The sequence below is a fragment of the Hyaena hyaena genome, unplaced genomic scaffold (genome assembly GCF_003009895.1).
Source record: "Hyaena hyaena isolate Hyena2069 unplaced genomic scaffold, ASM300989v1 scaffold_848, whole genome shotgun sequence".
Lineage (NCBI taxonomy): Eukaryota > Metazoa > Chordata > Mammalia > Carnivora > Hyaenidae > Hyaena > Hyaena hyaena.
This window is the reverse complement of record NW_024081479.1, coordinates 74,520-88,137: the sequence shown is the minus strand read 5'-3', so window position 1 is coordinate 88,137 and position 13,618 is coordinate 74,520. Positions and strand designations below refer to the sequence as shown.

The window sequence follows — 13,618 nt, the reverse complement described above, 5'->3', positions numbered from 1 at the left end:
GACATTAGGGACTTCAGCCTAAATACTGAGTATTTGGCTCCATATGCCAAGACAAACCTTGTTATACATCAGGTCATTTTAGACTACATGCAGCTCTCCTTGTTTTGAGTCCATGCTTGTTAATCCTCTTCTTATTATTCAGGTTTCACACAGATCTATATACAGGAGAACATGTGCTGGTCATGCTGACTTAAATATTCCAGTCCTTATGTCTGTTATTTCCTATTGTAGATGGAGAATTTGGGCATTCTCTCTCTTTAAGTGCTTCTAATGAGATACTCATAGCATTTTAACATTAATTCTTTATACGTCTGTCTTCTCTCACCAGACTATAAGTTCATTTAAGGCAGGAAAGAAGTCTGATTCAACTTAGAATCCCTGGTACCTAATACAAGTCTGGTATATAGTAGATACTCAATAAAAGTTGAATCTGGGGGCGCCTGGGTGGCTTAGTCGGTTAAGTGTCTGACTTTCGCTTAGGTCATGATCTCACGGTTCGTGGGTTCGAGCCCCGCGTTGGGCTTTGTGCTGACTGCCAGCTCAGAGCCTGGAGCCTGTTTCAGTCTGTGACTCCCTCTCTCTCTGACCCTCCCCTGTTCATGTTGTCTCTCTCTCTGTCTCTCCTAGAAATAAATAAAACATTTAAAAAAAAAAAAAGTTGAATCTGAATCATTCTCTATAGAACTGTCTGATGGATTTTTTTAAATGCATATTTATTTATTTTTGAAAGAGAGAGCGAGTGTGCAAGCAGGGGAGAGGGACAGAAGGAGTGGCAGAGAATCCCAGGTAGGCTCCATGCTCATCACAGAGCCTGATGCAGGGCTTAATCCCACAAACTGTGAGATCATGACCTGAACCAAATCGAGAGTCAGATGCTTAACCGAGTGAGCCACCCAGATGCCCCATTTTTTTTTTATGCTGTGCAAGTATGAATAACTGAAATCTCTGTAGTAATTCCCACTTACTTTCTTTTTCTTCTCCCCAGCACACTGAAGAAGACTTTAAGGGAAGGTTTAAAGCTCGGCCAGAACTGGAAGAACTGTTGGCCAAGTTGAACTAGCTCATTATAGACCCTTTCAAGCCAGGACTGGTGATATTGAGTGCCAAGGGGAAGAGCTTCGTGGGTGGTCAAAATTAAGAAGACCCTTTAGATATCATAACTACCCATCCTCATTACCCAGGAATGTCTCCTCTCTTATATGGAGGAGTGTTGCCAGTTTCCACTTTCCTTTGAGCCAACCTAAGGCATCCTCAATCTAATAAAAATCTGTAGCTAAGGGACATGTGTGTATGTAAGAAGTCAGTCCATCCTGTGGAGTATCTTTTATTTTTTTATTTTAAGATTTTATTTTTAAGTAATCTAGGCCCCTACACCCAGTGTGGGGCTTAAAGTCACAACCCCAAGATCAAGAGTCATATGCTCCATCAACTGAGCCAGCCAGGTGCCCTGGGGGTATCTTTAAGGGATTCTATTTTCTCTTTAGCTCAGAACCATGTTTTCCTTCAATATTTCTCCAGTTAGAGTGATCTTATCCTTTAAATCAATCTGGCATTGAGTCTTTTAGTGAAACAGAGGATCATAACATAAGTAAACTTGGGTAGAAGGAATAGGGACAGGGCTCTTGGGGTTTTTTTTTGTTTTTGTTTTTGTTTTTATGAAAACAACGACAACTCTCCAGATAGAATAAGGGTCTGTCCATAGTGAAAAAAATTGCTTTGTGGGGCAGTAATTGATTTGTCATATTCAGGCAGATGTTACATAACTGCTAATTAGGGTTACCTGGAATGTGTTTTAAAATTAAAGTTGATCTCGGTCAGGGGTCAGAAAGCTACTGCTTGTGAGCCAAGTCCCACTGCCTGCTTGCTTGTTTGTGTGTTTTAATATTTATTTATTTATTTAGAGAGCATGAATAGGGTAGAGGCAGAGAGAGAGGGAGAGAGGGAATCCCAAGCAGGCTCTGTGCTGTGAGTGCAGAGTCTGATGCAAGGGCTCAGTCTCATGAACTGTGAGATCATGGCTTGAGCCAAAATCAAGAGTTGAATGCTTAACTGCCTGAGCCACCCAGGTGCCCTATGTTTATTTATTTTTTAAGTAATTTATTGAGGTGAAATTCACAAACCAAAAATTAACCATTTTATTTTATTGTATCTTTTAATTTTTAAAAATGTTTTATTTATTTTTGAGAGAGAGATAGAGACAGCGTGAGTAGGGGAGGGTCAGAGAGAGAGGGAGACACAGAATCCAAAGACAGGCTCTAGGCTCTGAGCTAGCTGTCAGCACAGAGCCCAACGTGGGGCTCGAACCCACAAGCCATCAGATTGTGACCTGAGACGAAGTCAGATGCTTAACCAACTAAGCCACCCAGGCAGCCCAAAATAAACTGTCTTAAAGCAAACAATTCAATGGTATTTAATACATTCACAATGTTATACAACTACCACCTAAAACCCCATTACCTGTTTATTGGGACAGAGCCATGGTCACTCATTTACATATCATCTATGGCTGTTTTCACACTGGCAGCTTAGTTGTGACACAGACTGTAAAACCAAAACATTCATTATGTGTCCTTTATAAAAACAGTCAATCCCTGATTGAAGTCACTGATTCTCAAACTTAAGCGTGTATCAGGATCATCTGAAGGGCTTTTTTTAAACATAAATTGCTGGACTCTACCCCCAGATTTTGTGACTTGATACATCTTGAATGAGGGCCTAGAATTTGAATTTCTTAGAGATTCCCAGGTGATGTTGATGCTACTGGTCCAGGGTTACCTTTTTTGTTTTAATGTTTCTTTTTGAGAGACTGAGTGTGAGCAGGAGAGGGGCAGAATGAGAGGAAGACACAGAATCTAAAGCAGGCTCCAGGCTCTGAGCTGTCAGCAGAAAGCCTGATGTAGGGCTTGAATTCACAAACCATGAGATAGTGACCTTGGCCGAAGTTGGATGTTTAACCGACTGAGCCACTCAGGCCCCCCTGCCAGGGTTACTTCTTTGAGAACTATTAGTCTAAGTGATCTCTAATGTTTTTCATATTTTGAACATTAGTTTGTTCATACTTTTGTACATAACTGTCACTTATTGATCTAGACCCTGTTCAAGGTACCAAATGAGCTTTATGCCTTACACCAGTCTTTTAGAGTGTATATAGGAGTGTGCATGTGGATGGGTGTCTGTGTATGTGAAAAGGTTATGTGTGAGTGGTGTATCTGAGTATGCATTAGTGTATCTCACATTTACTGAGCCCTCATTATATCTATGTGTTTTATAAAGATTATCCTTGAGGTTGATAGTATTATCCCAGTTTTATAGATGGAAAATCTGAGGTTTGGAGCAATGAAGGGACTTCCTTTTCCTGAAGGGTCACAGAGGTAATAAGTGGCAGATCTTTCTCCTTGCTTCTGTGGGATACCCCTACACAGAGCTCTGTAGGAGCCCAGAGCATTCTTAGCATTGCATGTACTTTCTGAGAACTCACTAGTTTTAGTCCTGATGTTATTATTGTTTCTTTGCCTTGGTCTCTAAAGGCAACAAGAGGAAACTCAAGATTTCCTTCCAAGTTATAACCCTAAGGGAGGGCTGTCAAGACAGCAGGTACCCACAATTAAAGTGCTTCACTGAATTCCCATTGAAGGTTCAGCAGGTTAATACTTCCAAGTGAACCCCACTGGGAGTGTTGGCAGGATTTTTCAGGTGAGGGTTGGTATTTTGGCTGTAGAGTTACTCATTGCCTAGTCTTTTAGGAAAGATAAAAGAGAAGTTGATAATGGATGACTGTAAATTTGGGGGATGTATAGTGACATGAAGATAAAATGAATAAACACTTGTTTGCAAACACACACCCACAATCTCCATATCATATGGACTCCATTTAGAAACCTGGAAAACAGCATTCCTTTTCATTTTCCCACTTTTCCTTGTTATCGATTTGTGGAAGCAGGACACAGGATTTCATACACTGACAAGATATTAGAGCTGAAGAACATTAGGACCCAGCCAGCTTAACCCTCTCTTTTAGCAAGTGTGGTTAGGGGCTGAAGAAAGCCAGTACTTTACCCAAGGTCACAGGGCACCTCACTAGCAGAGCTGGGAGCAGGATTCAGATCTCTTGAGTCCCAGTCCATCCCTTTCCATTACATCATGGAGGGATGAATCAGGCTTATCTCTTAAATAAGAGGCAGCTGGGTTCTGTCACCTTGGAGTCTTGTGTCACTGACCTACTTGATGATTTATCCTCTGGCCAGAGTCAAAGAGCTTTTGTTACTCATTAGTCTGCCCTGAAATCAGTGGAAATTGCTCCTAATGTCTTCTCCTGGCAAGAAAGATGGGAGGTATTCTGATTGCTAGACCTCAGAGTTACAATTAGGAGCTTCATTTCCTAGAATCACATGGAATGCAAGTCTTTTGGCTGTAGGCTGAAAATACCTTTCCCACCTTCCCTGAGACAACTTATTATAAAGGGAAGAGTCAGACAAACTTGGGCTGTTCCTAGTTTCTACACTTAATAGTCTTAACGCCTCTGGTGAGTTATTTTAACCTCATAAACCTCAGTTTTCTGATCTGTAAAGTGGGAAGAATCCCTTTTTGGTAGTTTGAGATGGAGATAATGTATATAATGGACAAGTGCTCAGTAAATGTTGGATTACCTTCCCTTCTAAACTTTTTCAGCATACTTTTTAAAGAGTTTTTTAATTGAAGTATTGTTTAAAAAATGTATAGTGAAACAACCTGTCTTAAGTGTATATTTGATCAGTTTTAAAAATGTATTCACCCATGAAACCTACACTTCTATCAAGATAAAGAATACTTCCATAACCCCAGAAAGTTCCTTGACATTTGTTCATTCTTCCTCAGAAGCAACCATTCATCTCATTTCTAGTGACAGATTAGTTTTGCCTTTCTAGATATATAAATATCACAGTATATACCCTTTTTGTCTGACTTCACTTACTCTGTTTTATTCATGTTGTGTCTATCAATAGTTCATCCCTTCAGCATACTTTTAGTTTTGAATGTCCCAGTTAGGGTTAAACCGTGCCTAGAACCACCATAAAAACATGAGGGGTAGGCAGAAGAGACTAGAGGGAAGGTAAATGGATTGGGATTCAGAACATCTGGGTGCTAGTTTTGGCTCCATCAATACATAACCTTTGGGATAATCTCTTTTGGTCTTCATTTGAAAGATGAGATATTGGCCTAGGAGGGAAACCAACTTGTCCAAGGTCACTGAGTTAGCCAGTGACAGCCAGAGATAGCTCCAGTTTACTCAATTCCTGATTCAGTGAGCATCACTGAGATTTTGAGAAATGAATTTTCTATGTAGATCAGTAACTTTCAAGGACCGAATGCTTGGATTGAATGGGCAGTCTTCCTAGGTAAAGCCAGCAAATTCCTCAGCTTTATATTTTAGTCCCTTCCAGCTAAGGATGCCTTGTTCTGCTACCACAGAAAGGTGGAAATTGGCAGCTGTGGATTCTGAAAGGGTATGATTTGGTTGCAGGTAAAGAAATGAAATCTGGACATTCTGGCCATTCAAACACTGTAGCCATGCTCAGAGACCCCTATTTCTAGGGTGTAAATTGTACTTAAGGAAGAAAAGCTCTCTGTGCAAGCATTGGGTATGTCTAGAACTAGACCTGCTGGAAAGGCAGTGCACACAGAATTGGCCAATGTGCCTTGTGCTGGTTTAATCTGTATTTTGATCTTTGTGCCATTTTTGTCTTCAAATGTCTCATCTCCCCGGAGAATCTGAAGTGACTCATTTAATTCTTATAAATCCTTCCGGAATAACTTTCATTCCTAGTCATTTCAGGTTTCGCCCACCATTTAGACAATGCCCAGGCTCTGAAAGATGCCCAAGCTCCAAAGAATGAAAACTCTTCAGAAGAAAGCTGCTGGAGAAGTAAAGAATCCCTCCCACTTCTGCTGGCTTTAAGTCCTTGCTGGAGCAGAGTAGGGAGCTCTGTCATTCTATACAGCATAAAGTGTAAGGTTTCAACCTGGACTGGTTCCAGTTCTCTCTGGATTTCTAGTCAGCAGCCCAAGGACTTAGCTTGCCAACTTTACCTGAGGAAGGGAGTGTGGGAGGCATCTCTTATTACTCATCTAGTAAAATGCCATTACAGCGCACCTTTGTACTGGCCACAGGCCAAGTCCCCAGCCAAAGACCTTGCAGGGAAGGGCCAACTCATGAGTCTGCCCTAGGCCTAGCCAAGGGGGGCATCCATCAAACCAAGCGGTCTCTCCACTCATCCCTGGCACCAAGCCTCTGTACAGAGGTCAGTATAGATTATACAGGGACAAGCATGGACCACTTTAAATTGTACCTCCATGGCTGTGGGCTCCAGAGCTGAGAGACATAAAAAACATGCCAGTCTGTAACCCTGTGGGGAATGTGTACTGGTTAATCTTTTTGTAAAACGTTTAAAAAAAAAAATAGTAATATTTACATAGTAAATTTAGTTACTATTTGTTAAACACCATAGTAAGCACTGGATGGCTATGAGAACACAGAACAGAGAACAGCAGAGACTTTAGAATAAGCTTGAAAGTCAGACCCTCCCCCACAAACTGACCTTTACTTCCTCTCCTGTAAGGCGGAGTTAATGGGATTATTATGGGGATTAAATGAGAAAATGTAACTCAGGAGAGTGCCTAGCACACAATAATAATCACAATAATAGGCAACCTTTAGTGAATGCTTCCTATGAGCCACACACTGTTTCTAACTTATTCCTTCAACAACTTTATAAGGAAGGTCTACATTTATTAGTTTTAAGGTCTATGATATGTATTTTTACAGAAAAAAAACAGATCCTGAGAGGTTAACTAATTTGCTCCAAATCACACAGCAAGTAAATGGCATTGTTGGATTTGAAAGCATTGTATCACAGGGATTGAGAGCAAACATTGGAACTAAACAGCCTGGGTTAAACGCTTCGTAAATATTATATGACATAACATTTATATTATTTGTGATGTATATAATATGTAAATACAATATTTATAAGAGTTTTAATAGTTCAAAATATGCTAGTAATTTTTATTATTTGCTATTTATATATTGTCTCTCATTTAATTCTCTAAGCATGTCTATTAAACAGGAATTATCCCCATTTACTTTGAGGAAACAGGCTGGGGTGGCAAGAGATCTCTCTTTGCCCAAATACATTCTGTGACCCATCCAGTGTTAGTTCTCTGGTAGAGCTAGAGTCCTAAAATAGTTACACTTAGCTGGTTTGGTTTCCTCCTGCTAAGGAGGTCCTTCTACCTTTCCTCTTTTCTAGAATCCCACCTACCTTCCCCACAGTTTTCCATTTCTATTTTAATACACAAATTAACACGTAGATACATTCCTGTTGTAAAAGACTTAAACATATAAGCAAATATAGTCCTTACTGATGAAGTTTTACATTGTGACCATTTATTCACTATATAATGCTGCAATGAACATAAAAGTATATACATCTTGTAAAAATATATTTAAGAGGGCTCCTAAAAAAGGAATTGCTATTGAAATATTTTAATTTTTTTAAAAAAATTTATTTTAAGTAATCTCTACACCCAAAGTGGAGCTTGAAATCATGACCCTAAGATGAAGAGTTGCATGCTCTTCCAAATGAGCCAGGCAGGTACCCTGCTATTGGAATATTTAAAGTACTTATAGATTGCACCAAACTGTCTTACAAAAGCTTTACTAATTTATTATCCCTTCAAGTGTGATTGTGTCTGTTCATCATCCCTGCCAATACTGGTCACATAAATACTTTTAATTTTTGTCAATAGAAAAAACTAGTAACGACTTTAACTTTGTTCATGTTTCAATGGGGCTGTTTCTTTTTCTCACGATTTCTAGGTTTTCTAGGTACCTTTTATTCATTGCCCATGGTATTCTATTACATATGTTACAAATAGGTAACATCTCCTTCATCATTAAAGGTTCACCTCAACTTGAAATTCTTGCTGATAGCTGCAGTCCACAGTTTGCTCTGATGACCCACAGCATGGAGCAGACATAGCCCCAAAGAGATTCATCTCTATATATATGCCCAGTCGTCCCACTGTCTGATTGGATTTTATTGTTCTTTAAACTGGTACTTCTCATATCTTCTCCTCTCTTCTCTCTTTTCCTCCCCAGTCACCAACACAAACAAAGTAGTTTTAGGGCTACCATACTTAAGATTTGTGCTTCTAATACATAGATGCTCAAGAAATATTACTGATAATGATAGAGCAGATGTCCCTTTGCATTCCAGCTTCTATGGCAAGTCACTCTTCCAACTCCCTTCCCATTCCCAAATTCCTTACAGAGCTAGGCAGAAAGTAACAGAATGGGGAATGTAGTTTCATGGAAGGAAATGAAAAGCAAGGCAACTGTTACCAACTGGAGAATATAACCACCTAAAAGAGGCATCCTTATTCAACTCCAGCAAATTACTGTCAAGTAGGAATATAAGCTCCATGTTGACAGCTTTTCAGTTTTTAAAAGCTGAAAATCTGTATTTTATGTTAAATGCACCTTTTAAATGTCAGGCCAACATTGTGTGTTTCTTGGGTTGGAAGCATGCTGAGGTCAGACTGCATCCGTCTGGTACATAAGAAGCACTCGTTTATTTTCCCATTTGTTTTCTTCCTTCCATTAGATGGAATGAAACATCAGAACAACTAATGAAAGATAAAGGCACTTATATAATGGCCAGTAATTAGTTGTTCTAATGTTGTTTTATTTATTTCTCTCTCTCTCTCAAACGAGACTAAGAAACATGAAAGAAAACATCCTATTATTCATGACATCAGATCATATTATTCATTCACACAGTAACTGGCACAGGAGAAGGTTTCAGAAAAACTTGCTGTGTTGAACCAATTACTTTATGGAGTAAATGAAGACCCAATTAGGTAACCAAATTACATTTAGACTGCAAATTTACTTTTAAAATTAAACATCCATGTAATCGGCTCAGTACCTGGCACACTGACCCAAGATGTAGGGTAGGAAAGCATCCCTTAATGCCACTCTTTGTTTTACTTGGCAAATATCAGTCAATATTTAATATTGGTGTAACATGATAGGTGAGGATGTGTGGGATTGCACCATGAAAATATGACAGGTCTTTACAGCAATCATGTCCAAACCATGGCTGTCTGGATCTCAATTTCAGTCTTGGCCAAAGACAATCCTCAAGTTTTATACCTCTCAGCCCATACTTCCACTGTTCAGCACTTCTTCTTATGATCTCTGGGTGCTAGTTTCTCCAGGGCCATCCTCTGGGGATACGTGGTTTGGGGTTTCAGTGGTGGGCACTGCTTTGGTCTTTCCTCCTCTGCAGCTCCTCTCGCCGCCTTGCCTGATGTTCACTCATGCAGTCCCTGAAGGCCTGTACCTGTGACTGACACTGGCGCCAGTCCTGGTGTTGGGCCATGCACTCCTGTACGGCATAGTGGGAAGCAGCACAGCCAGAGCGGGAAATCAGCTGGTCCAGTGGGTCCTCTTCCTCATCCTCCTTCTTCACCTGTCGGGCCCAAGTATGGCCTTGAGTTGACATCTTTGACAGTCTCTAGAATAATGGAGGCAAAGTTAGAGTAGGAATGTGATTATGAGGTTCCATTATTATAAACAGCATTGACCAAACTGCACTGTTATGGCCTATTTATGCATCTGTCTCCCCTTGGAGACTGTAGGCTTATTTGAGAATAGATCCTAGGCCTGATTCACATTGGTACCATCAGCACTAGGCCTGGCAAGAGAGATCTGTAAAATGGTTTGAACTCAAGAGAATGACATAAAGTATGTGAGAATGTTTAGCACAGCATTAAATAAGCTTGAATGGATTTTGCTAACGGAATTTGAATTAGGTGAAATGTCACCTTTTTGGAGCAGATGTCTCCCCAAAAGAATGAATCTCTCTTCTTTTCTCCTATTAGCCTTTTTCTATGGCTGGAAAAGAACATAGTTTAACACTTGGGAAAGTACCCAAATATCGGTAGGGTTTGACATACAGGAGGAATGGAGAGTTCAGTCTAGCTGCAGCATAGAGTGTGCATGGGCCAGGGCAAGAGATGAGTCTGTGAGATGAGAATGCTTAACGTGAGGAGGATTTACCCAGACTGTCTTCCCAAGATCATCCGCTTCAGAGCACCCAGCAGAAAGTTGCCTACAGAAGGAACTTGAGAAAGCTTTGAAGGGAAATAACCTCAGCCTTTGAACAAAGTTCACCATGAGAGGCTTAAAGGAACTAGCACTCCTCAGTGTCTTTCCTGTGTCTCTGATTAATTCAGCTAATGATCATTGAGTACCTATCATGTACCAGGCACTATGCTAGAGTTGAGGATACAGGAGTGACCATGACAGATATAGTTCCTGCCTTAATACAGTTTACAGTCTAGACAATAAACAGGTTACTACACAATGTGTATAGATAACTAAGATTGGGAACACACTGGAGGAACACCTAATTCAGACACGGCAGGAACAGGCTGAGTAGGCTTCCTGGAGGAGGTGTTTTCTAAACTGATATTTGAAGGATGAATAGCAGTTAGCCAGAGATGTGGACAAACAATACTCGTAGTCAATGGAAGAGCAAGGTCAGGGTTTGAGACAGAATTTGACACAAGAGAGGAACTGAAAGTTCTATATGACAAGGGCACAGCAAATGAAATCGGCACTATGAGGAAATATCTGATCATAGCCAGGTCTTATTGGCCACGTTAAGCCAACATTGCCTACCCAAAACTCATTTGCTTTAGAGGCAGTATAACCTGAGGAAGGAGGGGGGTAATGGGCTTTGAAAAGGGGCTAAGCTTGGAAACCTAGCTGCCACTGACTTACTGGGTGACCTTAAGAAAATCACTTCATAATCTCTTTTGAGAAAGAGATCACCTCTACCTCATAAGATTGTTAAAGACTACATGAGATAATGCACGTAAGAACCCTGGCATGTCCAAAGAGTTCAATAAGTAACAGTTTTTATTACTGTACAGAAAACGTGACCTGGATTCTAAGCCAAACGATCCAGGTTCGAATCCCGACACCGCGTCTTACCATACAATCTTCTTAGCTTCCTCCTTAATAATACTGAACTCATATAACTAATGTTAAGGATTAATATAATGAACAAGAAGTGCATGAGCGACAACAGGGCTCAAAGTAAATGCTAAGGTACGCTTTCCCCACATCTGGCTTCAGTCTTCCCTGAAGAAAAAAGAGGAAGACCCATGCTTGGAGATCAGGGCAAGCTACATGTTCGGCAGCGGGATGGCAGAGGCTGGCCTGGAATAGAAACTCATGGGAAAGCAGATAAATTGAAGTGTCCAAGGGATCTGCAACTTCCACTTTAAAGTCTCCCACTTTAAGAAGACGCATGCACGCGCGCGCGGCGAACGGCCGCAGCCCCGCTGTGCTGTCTACGCCTTACCGCGCAAAGACGCGGTACGCAGTGCTCACCGAACAGATGGTACACGAAAATTCGGACGCGCGTTCCTTCACGTCACCGTCCGTTCCGTAGGCAGGGTTGGAACTCTTCCGACCCTCCGACCGGAAACTGGCCGGGAGGGGCAGGGGTAGTCTGAGAGCGGAAGTGAGAGAAGAGGGACCCACCGCGCATAACCATTGGTGACCTCTCAGTATAAATCCCGCCTTCCAACTCGTAGCATCCCCTTCTGGGATCCACTTCCGGGAAGGTGCGGAAGAGGCGGGCAGGTGCGGAAGAGGCGGGCAGGTGAAAGCGGGGTTAAGATGGCGGCGCCTTTGAGGATTCAGAGCGACTGGGTCCAATCCCTCAGGTGAATCAAGGCCCAGAGCCGAGCTGGAGGAGGAGGGTAACGCATGTTGTCCTTGCGTTAAGGAGCGTTGTACCCAGTCCAGGATAGGGATTACCTCATCGATTGTTGAGAGATCACTGGGTGTAGAAAAAGAAGTCTCAAACCCACATGGTCATTGGTTTTCATTTTCAGAAGAGCTGCCCTGAGGCCAAGGCAACGCTTACGTGCTGTGTGATTACAGACCAGAATTAAGATCAATGAATGGAGAAAGACAGAACCCAGAGGCAAGAAGACTCTTAGCCAAGTAGTCCTAATCATTTAGCAAATATTTACTGGTTGTCAGTTATTTGCAAAAGATCTAGTACTCAGCCACCTCCACATTATCTTTGAGTGTATGATGGAGTCCTTGTATCCTTGGACCCCTAGTGCTGTTAGACATATTAGGCAGTTTTATTCAGGAAACAGTGTGATACCCACTATGTCCAGACCCTATGCGTGTGGAGTTTTAAACAGTAGTTCCTGCCTTCAAGAAGTTGACAGCTTAATTGGGAGTGCACAGCATACCATTCATTCAATATCTATTTATTGATGGTATACTGTGCAAGTTATTAATCTGTGCACCAGGATGTGTACAGCAGTGCCATGAATGGCAACTGTTAGTTTTTCAAATTGAAAAACTAGTTTCCAGATAGGTGGGTGACCTTGGACAAGTCACTTTTTCCTGAGTTTCAGGGTTTTTTTAAAGTTAGTTTTCTTAATAAATGTTTATTTTTTAATTAAAAAAATTTTTAATGTTTCATTTCTTTTGAGAGAGAGAGCACAAGCACAAGTGTGAGAGGGGCAGAGAGAGAGAATCCGAAGCAGGTTCTGTGCTGTCAGCGCAGAGCCCCTTGCCGGGCTTGAACCCATGAACTACCATAAGATCATGACCTCAGCCAAAATCAATAGTCAGATGCTCAACCGACTGAGCCACCCAGGTGCCCCTATAAATTTTTTTTAATGTTTTATTTATTTTTGAGACAGAGAGAGACAGAGCATGAGAGGGGGAGGGGCAGAGAGACGGAGATACAGAATCTGAAGCAGGCTCCAGGCTCTGAGGCCCCCGATGCGGGGCTCAAACCCACAAACGTGAGATCATGGCCTGAGCTGAAATTGGAGGCTTAACTGACTGAGCCACCCAGGTGCCCCTATAAATTTTTTTTAAGTGTGTTTATTTTGAGAGAGAGAGAGAAAGAGCAGGGGAGGGGCAGAGAGAGAGAAAGAGATGAGAGAGAGAGAATCCCAAGCAGGCTCTGTGCGTCAGCGTGGACTGGGATGTGAGCCTCAATTCCAGGAACCGGGAGATCATGATCTGAGTGAAAGCAAGAGTCAGATGTTTAATTTTTTTTTAATGTTTGTTTATTTTTGAGAGGCTGAGAGAGACAGTAGTGTGAGTGGCGGATGGGCAGAGAGAAAGGGAGACAGAATCCAAAGCAGGCTCCAGGCTCTGAGTACCCCGGACCCAAACCAACGAACCGCGAGATCATGACCTGAGCCGAAGTTGGATGCTCAACTGCCTGAGTCACTCAGGTCCCCCAAGAGTCACATGTTTAAATGACAGCTATCCAGGCACCCCTGAGCTTCAGGCTTTTTTTTTTTTTTTTTAATCTTTAACATAGGAATAAGAAAAGGTATTTTGTTAAATTGTGAAGATTAATTACACTGTTTGTAAAGTGCCTAGCACAAGGCTTAGTTTACAGTAATCCCAGTAAATATCTGCATGTAAAGTATTCTTGATTTTTCAAAGCTGTTCAGCTGTATGAATAGTGAACTTCCTATTGTTGAAATATTTGAGTATTCATTTATCCAGTAGATACTT

At 41.4% G+C, this 13,618-nt stretch overlaps 3 protein-coding genes across 4 annotated transcripts in view; 2 read left to right on the top strand and 1 right to left on the bottom strand.

Annotated features, from left to right (window-relative positions):
- Positions 1-1,299, top strand: part of MRPL48 (mitochondrial ribosomal protein L48) — a 62,387-nt gene extending 61,088 nt beyond the window's left edge. Inside the window, exon 9 of the mRNA XM_039219907.1 lies at positions 986-1,299. Coding sequence (XP_039075838.1) covers positions 986-1,060 — 75 coding nt within the window. The 3' untranslated portion in view covers positions 1,061-1,299. The remainder of the gene's footprint in view (positions 1-985) is intronic.
- Positions 1,300-7,401: 6,102 nt separating this feature from the next.
- Positions 7,402-13,618, bottom strand: part of LOC120222194 (cytochrome c oxidase assembly factor 4 homolog, mitochondrial) — a 36,951-nt gene continuing 30,734 nt past the window's right edge. Inside the window, exons 1-2 of one of the 2 annotated variants that reach the window (XM_039219904.1) lie at positions 11,444-11,540; positions 7,402-9,557 (exon numbers count right to left, since the gene is read on the bottom strand). In XM_039219904.1, coding sequence (XP_039075835.1) covers positions 9,291-9,545 — 255 coding nt within the window. In that variant the 5' untranslated portion in view covers positions 9,546-9,557; positions 11,444-11,540 and the 3' untranslated portion in view covers positions 7,402-9,290. Of the gene's footprint in view, positions 9,558-11,443; positions 11,541-13,618 lie in introns of those variants that run through there. The other variant, XM_039219905.1, reaches the window with a different exon arrangement.
- The window catches only part of PAAF1 (proteasomal ATPase associated factor 1), a 53,792-nt gene continuing 51,856 nt past the window's right edge, over positions 11,683-13,618 (top strand). The window contains exon 1 of the mRNA XM_039219903.1: positions 11,683-11,781. Coding sequence (XP_039075834.1) covers positions 11,735-11,781 — 47 coding nt within the window. The 5' untranslated portion in view covers positions 11,683-11,734. The remainder of the gene's footprint in view (positions 11,782-13,618) is intronic.